This window comes from Phyllostomus hastatus, unplaced genomic scaffold, assembly GCF_019186645.2.
Source record: "Phyllostomus hastatus isolate PE091 unplaced genomic scaffold, TTU_PhHast_1.1 phas_scaffold_21, whole genome shotgun sequence".
In the NCBI taxonomy this organism is placed as follows: Eukaryota; Metazoa; Chordata; class Mammalia; order Chiroptera; family Phyllostomidae; genus Phyllostomus; species Phyllostomus hastatus.
In genome coordinates this window covers 48,693,384-48,703,160 of record NW_025334017.1, presented here as the reverse complement: position 1 = coordinate 48,703,160, position 9,777 = coordinate 48,693,384, and the positions used below count along the sequence as shown (strand labels likewise).

Genomic DNA, 9,777 nt, shown 5'->3' with positions numbered 1-9,777 from the left:
AGGCGAGCATCCCTGGTCTGTGAGTGCCCAGGCTGACCAGGTCCATCGGCGCCACCGGTCAGAGCCGACCCGTCTGGCTGGACGTGGATCTGAGCGGGCCGCTCTCCGAGGGCAGCCCTCCCGCCTCGACCTGGTGCTGAAGCAGCCCCGGTGGTGGCTGGGGGCCCAGGCCCCAGGTGGGCCTAGGACCTGAGTGCCAAAAATCAGACTGTCCAGGTGGAGCGCTCAAGGGTGCAGCGGGCCAGGACTTGTCACCCTTGGGCGGCTTTTCTGGGACGCAGAAGCTGAACTCCTGTACCCACTTTTTAAAAAAGACTTTATTTATTTTTAGAGAGGGGAAGGGAGGGAGAAAAAGGGAAAGAAACATCAGTGTGTGGTTGCCTCTTGCACACCCCCTACTGGGGACCTGGCCCACAACCCAGGCATGCACCCTGACTGGGAATTGAACCAGCGACCCTTTGGTTTGCAGGCTGGTGCTCAATCCACCGAGCCACACCAGCCAGGGCCAGTTTTAAAGTTAACGTCACTGTGGGACTCAGGTCCTGGGTTCGTGTGGGGGCTCGTGTCCTGGCCACGCCCACTGTCCCTCCTCTCCAGTGAGTCCGGAAGCTGTTGGTTTGGTCAGTGCCGTGACAGGCGAGGGGCCCCCTCCTCCCGCCCAGGGAGAAAGGCAGACTCTGCCCCCTCCGAGGAAAGGCAAACTCCTCCGGGCCGTTCAGGCTCCCGGAGAAGACTCCCTGCCGCTCGCTCGGTCACCATCACCCCTGGGCACAGGGCGTGTCCCCCACGGCACGGGGTCCCCGCGGTGCTCTGCATCCTGCGGCCTCCGAGCAGACGCACCTGGCGAGCGAGGCGCGGGCGGGAGGCCGGCTGCTCCGGTTTGAGGCACAGCTTCTCCAGAAGCCTCCCCGCAGCCCCAGGAGCGCAGGGCCCCTGTGCTGGTCAGCCACACGCGCCCCAGCCCCCAGGGGCCCAGGGTCGGCCCCCCGCCCACCATGGTGTGTCCTCAAGGTCCCCGAGGCAGCGGGAGACTCGTCCTGTTGGAACCACCCCCACCCCCCACCCCACCCCGCCCAGAGGGCCCTTCAAACACTCAGCGACCCCATTGCCTTCGTGCTTCCCATTTATTGACTTCTCCCAGCTGCCCCCCCCCCCCACAGCCTGTGGTGGGCGCCCTCAGGGCCGGGCGGGGCTCTCCACGCTGGACGCCAGCTAGCAGAGCTGGCTCAGCTTGGACAGCAGGGCCAGGGAGGCGTACAGCGCACACGTGCAGCCCTGGGCTGCCGGCTCCCAGCCCACCTGGGGGGCGTCCACCTGCAGCTCCAGGTCACAGGCGTCCAGCAGGGTCCAGGCAGGCACCTCTGGGCCCCAGCTGTCCCCCAGGAACCCAGGCGGCAGGGACAGGGCCCTGCGCTCCTGCCACGGGGAGCTCTGCTCCAAGACCTCCTCCACCTGCCGGGACACGGTGGAGGGTTGTCCTCGGGGCCCCTGGGCCTCCAAAACCTGCCCCCACCCCCTCTTCCCAGGGGTGCCCCGGCCCCCGCCCACGGCCCCAGCCCTTTCTCCGCCCTCTGGGCCTCCTCACCAGCTTGAGGGGCTCCGACAGGGCCGAAGCCTCCAGCGCCTCGGCCAGCAGCACGCGCTGGGCTCCACTCAGGGCTGGGGAGAGACCTGGGGTGAGGGGGGCTCCGAGGGCCCAGCCGAGAAGCCCACAGCCCTGCCCCCATGTGCCCCGCCCCCAGGGGCCCCTCACCAGCCAGCGCTCCCAGTAAGTAGGCGACCGGGCCTGCAAGCTCCTCCACCAGCGTCCGGCAGGGGAGCACCAGGCACTCGAGGACACGGCCCGCCGGGCCCTGCACAGGCTCTGCCCGCCCACAGCACAGGCCCTGCTCCAGCTGGGGGCACAGGGGGCCGGTGAGCCTGGCGGCCGGTGCGGCTGCCCCCGTCCCCAGGCCCCCTGCCTCGGGGCCCCGCTCACCGACTCCTCCAGGGTGTGCAGGGCCGGCTCGTCCCGCAGCAGCTGCCCCAGGCCCCCCAGCAGCTGCTCACACAGGGTCTTCGACAGGCTCTCCAGGAGCCCCGCCCAGGCCTTCGCCTCGGCCTGCAGGCCCCGGAAGTCCTCCGTGGACGCCATCTGGTCCTCACCAAGCCCGTCTGTGGGGACAGGGCTGGCGTGACCCGGGTGTCCACGGGGCCCCGGGGAGTCCTGGTCAGGAAGCGGAGGCCCCAGGGGCGTTCAGGAAGGTACTGACCCGACCAGAAGTCAAGGCGGTCACGGAGGGACCTCAGCAGGGAGGACAGGGAGGACTGTGGCTGCGGCTGGTCACCTGCGGCAACAGAGCTCGTCAGGGCGGGGGCGGGTCCCCGAGCCCGAGAGGGCTCAGGCCCCCCCTGCGCCCTCCCAGCCCCCCCACCCACTGCAACACCGGTGGCCCGGGGCGGGGGCACGGCCCTGCCAGGCTGGTGCACACGCCTGCACACACACACCAGCACGTGCCCCGCCCTCAGGCGCCCGCTGGCTGCACCGCACTGGGCGGGAGATGGCCTCCGGGGTCAGGCGCTCGCCCGGCGGCCAGGGCCAAGCCTGGGGGGCGTCCAGGGGCCTCACCTGTCTGGGGCGGCGTGAAGGTCCTCCGCTTCTTCTCTGGGACGAAGAGGACGTCTGGCGGCCGGGCAGGAACAGAGATGGAGGGGGCGCCGGCCAGGGCTCCTGGCCTTGCCCTCGCCCGCGGGGCTCCCTGCACGCCTCCCGCACGCTGCCGGAGCGCGGGACCCTCGCCCGCCTCCCGCTCAGGACACCCTGCGGCCAGAGGCCTGCACGCCCCCAGCCGGCTGATGGCTCTGCCCAGGCCTCAGAGTCTGTGTCTTTGCCCCAGAGTCCGGGCCCCAGGGGTCACCCCAACCCTGACTCACCCCACTCAGGGCCAGTGAACACTAGCTGGGCCACCCGGAATGCGAGGACACTGCCCGAGGGGATGGTGACCGTCTTCTTCCGGCTCAGGTGGCCCTTGCCCTCGCCCTGAAGGGTGGACCTGGGCTCAGAGCTGGGCTCTGGCGTGGGAGGTGGCCGTAGGCTGGCGACAGGGCCCCCTCCCCCCGCGCTCCCGGCCCCCGGCCCCACCCCCCGCTGCGCTGCCGGCCCCCTGCTCGCACCTGGAGGCACACCCCCACGGGCAGCGAGAACTGGCCCGAGCCCTCGTGCTTGTGGGTGCGGGTGACCTCCACCTCCTTCTGGGTCTGCAGCACCTCTGTCACCACGAACACGTCGTGCCCGCGGCTCCGCAGCTCCCGCAGGACCTTGTGCTCAGGCTGCCGCAGGCGCCTGTGGCGGAAGGCGGGCGGGTCGGGGGCTCAGGGGGCGCGCCGCCCTCCCCCGCCCTCCCCCCGCACCGAGGCGCTGGCTTTCCTGCCCCGGGCCTCAGTCCTTGTGCCCACCGGGGGGACGACAAGGGAGCTCGGTGGGGAGGGGTGGCCGTCACTCCGGCCCCAGGCACTCCTGACCGTGTCTGTGGGTGAGTGGGGGTGCAGGGAGGAGGGACGAGGGCCCGGCAGGGACAGGTGGACGCCTGCTGGCCCTGGAGGCACTCCCTGGGCCCTGCCCCGACCGCTCACCTCTCCCGGAGCATGGCCACCCAGCTGTTGGGGGGCACTTGCAGCTTGCAGACGTTCATGGAGGCGCTGGAGCTGCCAGACACCGCGGCCCCGCCGGCAATCTTCCCCTGCCCCGGGGCCGCCACCTCCACGCTGCCCCCCAGGTGCCCGTCCACGGCATCTTGGAAGTGGAAGGGGCCGACGTGCTCGACGGCTGGAAGGAGACCGGAGCTGAGGCCCAGCCCCCCGCGCCCGTCCCCCCCAGGCGCAGGGACCCCAGGCGAACGGGCCCGGAGCAGGTGGCAGGCTGGCCCTCCCGGCCCTCGGCCGGCGGGTACCTGGCTCCGGTGCGTCGGGCTCCAGGATGTCCCTGACGGACAGGTTGACGTGCGTGTAGCGTCTGAAGAACCTGGAGCTGGGCTTCCTGCTCAGGAGGCGGTAGGGCTGGAAACTGGCGGAGCTCTGCAGGCTGTGCATGGGCACGAGCTCTCGGCCCGGGTCCAGTTCCAGCCCCACGCTCTTGACCACCCGCTCAAAGGCGGACGACATGCTCCTGAGGAGGGCGCACGGGTCAGGCCCTGCCCCGCGGGTCCAAGCGAGTCCCGGACGTCGGGTGATGGGGGCCGGGGCCGGGGGGCTCCGGGCTGCCCATCAAGGGCTCCATCACTCCGTCAGCCCAGTGAGGCGGAGGGCCACCCCCAGCCAGGGTGGGGTGAGGCAGGGGCTTTGCAGGGACCCCAGGACGACGCTCTGTCTGCTGTGGCGGCTGCCCGCCCCCAGGCGCCCAGAGGGCGAGGGAAGAAACCAGCCCCCACCTCCGGGGACTCGGCCCAGGGGTCCACAGCAGGACTTAGACGGGATGCCCAGCTCCTGGGCACGTCCACTAGGGCTTCTCTGGGCCCAGGCTTCACAAGCCACTTGTCCAAGGCCGAGATTTCAGGGTTAGGGACCAACGCGGTGGCGGGGGACCCGGGACTCAGGAGACCTGGGCCCCGGGCCGCAGAGCTGCCAGCCCGTTGCTCTCCGGGAGGAGGTCGCTGGGCCCCTGGGCCCGCCTGAAGTCAGAGATGAGCCGAGGGGCGCCCGGAAGACCCGCCCTGGATTCCAGCCCAAATCCCGTCTGGCCGGCGGAGGGGCCCCCCGCCCAGGATCCCCGGGCTTCCTCAAGCGGTCCGCGATTGTGGGGAGTCTTGGGACGGTGCCGGGGCCAGGTCGCCGTGCCACCCAGGAAGAGCGGAGTTACTGGGGCGCCAGGGGTCGCGGGGTGCAGCTCACTCACCGTAGCCGTGGCGCCGAGGCTCCAGGCCCAGGAAGGAGGCGAGGAAGCCCTGGGCCGGGGTCACCCGGACTGCGCTCTGGACTCGCTCAGCTCAGCCCGCAGGAAGCCCGACCCAAAAGTGAAACCAGAGGTGGCTGCGCGAGACCTCCCTGCGCTCCCGGAAATGCCTGAGCCGCCGCCGCCGGCCCGCCAGCGGCGCGGGCTCCTCGGTTTCTTTCTAAAACTTTGGAGCAGGCGGAGGGGCCGAGCAGACATTTCTCGAAGAAAAAGTACGAACGGCCGACAAGCACATGGGAAGGTGCGAATCGAACCACCGTGAAATGCGGCTTCACACCCGTTAGGCGTGCGGGGGAGGGAGCCCCGAGCCGCGCCTGCGGCGCTAGACCACCGGGCGACCGCGGGGAGCCCGTTAGCACCACCTCATCCAGCCCACTCCTGGGTGTGGGCCCCAGGGAGAGGAATCTCATCCTCGCAAAGCCTGCCCGCGAGGGGTCCTACAGCACTGCCCGAGACCGCCAAGACCTGGACACACCCCCATGTCCGAGGGCTCATGCGCGCAAAGGAAACGGGGAACCCGTAGGCGCAGGGCCGCACGGAGTGGTAGGCAGCCACAGAAAGGAGCGACGTCCTGACGCCGGGACAGCATCCAGGGACGGCGCAATGTCACCCCGAGTGAAAGGAGTCAACTCGGAAGACAGTGTCTCCCCCGCGCCAGCGCACGGCTCGGGGGTGTTCACAGCCGCAGAATCCGTGGAGAAGGAGAGGAGGCGCAGGTGGTTGCCAGGGGCAGCGCAGGGGGAGGGTTAGCTGGTGGGGACGGCATGAAAGTGTTCTATCCGGTTGCGGTGAGGGTTGCGCAACCCTGAATGTGCTGAAACCCGTGGAGTTTCACACTTTAATGTGTGAATTATATGGCATGTGAGTTACATCTTTTTACAAAATTTATTGATTTGAGAGAGAGAGAGCCATGGATTTGTTGTTCCACTGATCCATGCACTCATTGGTTGATTGACTCCTGTATGTGCCCTGACTGGGACCGAACCCACAACCTTGGTGTGCGGGGACAACACTCTGCCCAGCTGAGCTACCCAGCCAGGGCTGAGTTCCGTCTTCGTCTTCGTAAGGCGGGTATTGAGACAACGGGCAGCCAGGCAACACTACCCAGGCCCCGCACAGGCCCCTCAACACCCTCACCGTCCTGGGCCTCAGGCGAGCCCTGTCTGGTGCCAGGCAGCGCGGCCCCATGGCCCTCCTCCCGCTCCTCGTCTCGCCTCTCGGTGGGTGTGGAGCCCGCACCGGGGCTGCTGGCCCTGCACGCCCACCTGCCCCCAAGGTTCTGCACGCTCGGTCGCCCCATCAGCACGCGTGTGCCGAGTGCTCTTCCCACGCGGCTGTCACAGTGACCCGGGAGGCGACCTGCTGTGCCGGTGGCACAGCTGCAGCGCCCAGAAAGGTCCAGTCCCGCGGAGGGGAAATGTCCCGTGCGAGCAGAAGTCCCCGACAGCTGAGGGCCCTGGGCCAGACGCACCCTGTGGGTGTCCAGCAGGGATTTGACCAGCCTGGCTTTTCTTTTTCTTTTTTAATTTATTTTTAGAGAGAGGGGAAGGGAAGGAGAAAGAGGGAGAGAAGCATCAATGTGTGGTTGCCTCTCACATGGCCCCCACTAGGGGCCTGGCCTGCAACCCAGGCATGTGCCCTGACTGGGAATCGAACCCGTGACCCTTTGGTTCGCAACCTGCGCTCAATCCACTGAACCACACCAGCCAGGGCTGGTTTATTTTTCTAGAAGGCCTTGGCTGCTGCATGGGAGAATGGGGTGGAGGCGGCGGCACAGCTCTGGAACTCAGTCTGAGGCAGAGGTGCCATCCACACGGCAACTCGGGACAGCGTGGCACACTGCACCCACCTGCCTGGCTGCAGGGACCCAGGGCTGGGCGGGGCTGGGCGCCGCCTGGCTCGTGCTATTTCTTGTTACATCTTCAGCTCGTTAGCAAGAACCCAAACAAGCAGCACGGCTGAGAGCGGTGGTGCCGCCCGGGTTTCTGACTCAGAGAGGACAGAGGTCAGCCTGAGGGGCAGGGAGTGTGCCTGCTGGGGAGAAAAGGCGGAGCAAAGGTGGGTGGGGCAGACAGCCAGAAACTTTGGGGTCGCCCTGGACAAGGTCTGAGCAGGCCCTGGGGGTCCAACACTGGCAAGGACACCATGACTCCAATGGCCAGCTGTGACCAGGGCTGGGAGGCTGGGAGGGGGCCTCTGCCTGTTCCGGGGGCGGGGCCAGCCACGCTGGGCGGGCTCTAAGGACGAGCAAGCACAAGTCTCTGGGCCCCTGTCTGCACCCACCTGGACGAGGGTCTAGTGCCTGGCCCAGCACGCTGCGGAAGGCAGGGTCCCTGAGAGGGAGGGAGCGGGTTATTAAGATCTCAGAGTCGACCCGGTTAGCGCACTGGAGCGAGCAGAGGGAGCGGATGGGAGATACTGCGGAGGAGACGGGTCACTGGGGTTAGAGGGCGCTGCGTGCTGAGCCAGCAGGGAACAACAGAGGCCAGGTCCCCGTGAGACCGAGTAGGGGGCAGCGGGTTTGAGGAACACACCCACGCTTCACAGGAGGGCTCGGTGGGCTCCGCCCTAGATCTGGGCTCCGAGCCAGGGGCGGCCGGGAGGTCTAGGGCCGTAGAGAGACCGGGCAGGCGGGTGGGCGAGAGGGCGGGCTCCCGGGAGTCCAGCACAGCCTCCGGAGCACGAGCCGGAGGGGAGGCCACGCCCAGGACAGCCCCGCCCCCTTCACCCTTCCAGCACCCTGCCCCGCCTGTGCCCAGGTGTCAGCCGGCCCCGAGCCACCTGACACTCGTGCCCAGCTAACAGTTCTGCAGAGTGCCGTGCCCCTGGCGAAGGGCAGCCGGGACGGAAGGGGTGCCAGCCCGGCTGCGGCGGCGGGGCCTGAGCGCAGACGAAGTCCGTAAAGTCCTTTCCTTTGGGGAGTTGAGTCCCTGCGAGGCCCCCCTCCCGCTTGCTGCCCCAGGTCCTCGGGCGCGGCCAGGACGGGCCCCCGGTGCCCTTTGGGCTGCGGCTCCGACGGTTGGTCCGCAGGCCCTGCCGGTGGGGGGCTCAGTCAACGTTCGGAGATCGCCGGGCAATGGCGGCGGCCAGCAGGCGCCCTGCTCGGGCGGCCCCAGAGCAGGTTCAGAGGCATCTTGGGAATCCGGAGAAGCGTGGAGGGCAGGAAGGCCTGGCAGAGGTGGCGGGGGCGGTGCGGAGAAACTACCCTGGTAGCTCGGAGTCACCCGGAGGCTCACAGGAGCGGGCCGGCGCAATTGGTTGGAAATCCCACTGCCCAGGCCCCGCCTCAAGGCGACCTTCCCCGGCGCTCCCTCTCCGTCCTGCTTCCTTTTGGGGTTTCCGGCCCTGTTGCCTGCTGTGTCCTGCCTAGCACCCCGGGTTTTCTGTCGGCGGGGGGTGGGGGACACAGCACTCAGCCCACCCCGTTGGGCCTCCGCAGGGGAAGCAGCCCCTCGGTCCTGATTCAGGGGTCGTGAGTGTGCTCCTGTGCCCCAGCTGGGGTCTCTTCCACGCAGGCGCTGGCGGGGATACTGCCCGAGCTTTGCCCAGTAGGAGGGCATGTGGAAGACTGTCGTGAAAGTCACGCCACCCATCCGTCGTGGTCCCTGAGAGCCTCGTGGAGCTGTCCTGATGAAGGGAGCGGCAGGCATAACCTTTTCTTCCGGGAGGATCCGTCTCAGGGTCTGAGGGTCCACGCGGGATGTGATGCTGGGGTGAAGGACCTACGGGGTCTCGAGGGCATTTCTCGCATTTCTCTCCCAGCTATTTCCCGCTGCCCCCACACCGGGATAACCGCAAGGGGGCACCCAGGGGGCGTGGTTCTAGCCTGCCAATCATCTGTCCCACCGGAGAGCCTGCGGGGAGACATCCCCAAGGCGGTGCAGGCTGGGTAGGCGGAGGAGGCACAGAGATGGAGGGCAGGTGGGGACTGGGGAAGGAACTTAGGCTGGGGCGGGGTCCGGGTCTCCGTCCCCCGCCCGGCCCCGCAGGCAGAGAGAGCCGGTGGCGGAGAAGCCCGCCAGAGCCCTTCCAGCAGGTGACCACCTACAGCCCGCTCCTTCGAGCGCGAAGCAGGGATTCCTCTGCCCGCCGTCCTGACGGTTCCTGGTCCCTAGCTCTGCGCGTGCGCGATCCCGCGGGCGTTGCCAGGGCGACCGTACGTCCCTGGAGGGCCCGGCCCGGGCCCGGCCCCCGTGCGCAGTCTCGGAGCCTCCCGCGCCCCGCCCCGCCCCGCCCACAGGGAGACGGTCGCGCGGCGATGACGTCGCGGAGGGCTGGCCGGGCGTCGCGGTCTCCGGAGATGGAGGAAAAGGAGCTGTTACGGCGGCAGATCCGCCTCCTGCAGGGTGGGTCGGGCCGGGCGGGGGTCGCGTGTCTTTCCTCTCCCCTCACCTCACCGGGCTCGCTCTCCGCCCGCAGTCCCCACGGCCGGGCGGGGGCGGGTGGGGAGGCAGGCAGCGTCAGACAGGAGGTGGGAGACGCAGAGGGGCTTCCGGGCCGGCCGGGTCGGCGCTCTGCCCGGCTTTCGGTGGGCGAACAACGCAGACCCTTCCGGCGCTGCGGCGGGTCGGTCGCTTACTAGCCGGCCGGAGGCGGCCCCCCGCGCCCACGGGCGGACAAGTCTTCCGCGTCCCCGCGCTCCCCGGCCCGGACGGGCGGGGGGCGGGGGCTCTGGCGCGAGGTGGCAAAGCGCACTCGGGCGGGGGCGGTGTTTCTTCCCAGGCGCTCCATTTCTCCGCACAGTCACACCCCCCTTGGTACTCCAGACCCAGACTCCCCAGGCCTCAGTTTCCAAACTTTTCCATTTTTAGTCGCAAGTTGGGCTTTCTGCACTCTAAAAAAATCCTTTT

General features: G+C 68.8%; 2 protein-coding genes across 2 annotated transcripts in view; one reads left to right on the top strand and one right to left on the bottom strand.

Annotated features, from left to right (window-relative positions):
* Positions 1-1,110: 1,110 nt before the first annotated feature.
* Positions 1,111-5,670, bottom strand: GSDMD (gasdermin D). The gene is made up of 11 exons (XM_045860920.1): positions 4,871-5,670; positions 3,930-4,144; positions 3,613-3,805; positions 3,154-3,322; positions 2,914-3,019; positions 2,609-2,662; positions 2,253-2,327; positions 1,979-2,154; positions 1,754-1,895; positions 1,586-1,659; positions 1,111-1,452 (listed from the first exon to the last, which is right to left on the bottom strand). Exons 2-11 carry the CDS (start codon positions 4,138-4,140, stop codon positions 1,213-1,215), a joined length of 1,440 nt encoding a protein of 479 aa, XP_045716876.1. The 5' UTR covers positions 4,141-4,144; positions 4,871-5,670; the 3' UTR covers positions 1,111-1,212.
* Positions 5,671-8,971: 3,301 nt separating this feature from the next.
* Positions 8,972-9,777, top strand: part of ZC3H3 (zinc finger CCCH-type containing 3) — a 43,415-nt gene continuing 42,609 nt past the window's right edge. Inside the window, exon 1 of the mRNA XM_045860823.1 lies at positions 8,972-9,273. Within this exon, the coding sequence (XP_045716779.1) occupies positions 9,186-9,273 (88 nt within the window). The 5' untranslated portion in view covers positions 8,972-9,185. The remainder of the gene's footprint in view (positions 9,274-9,777) is intronic.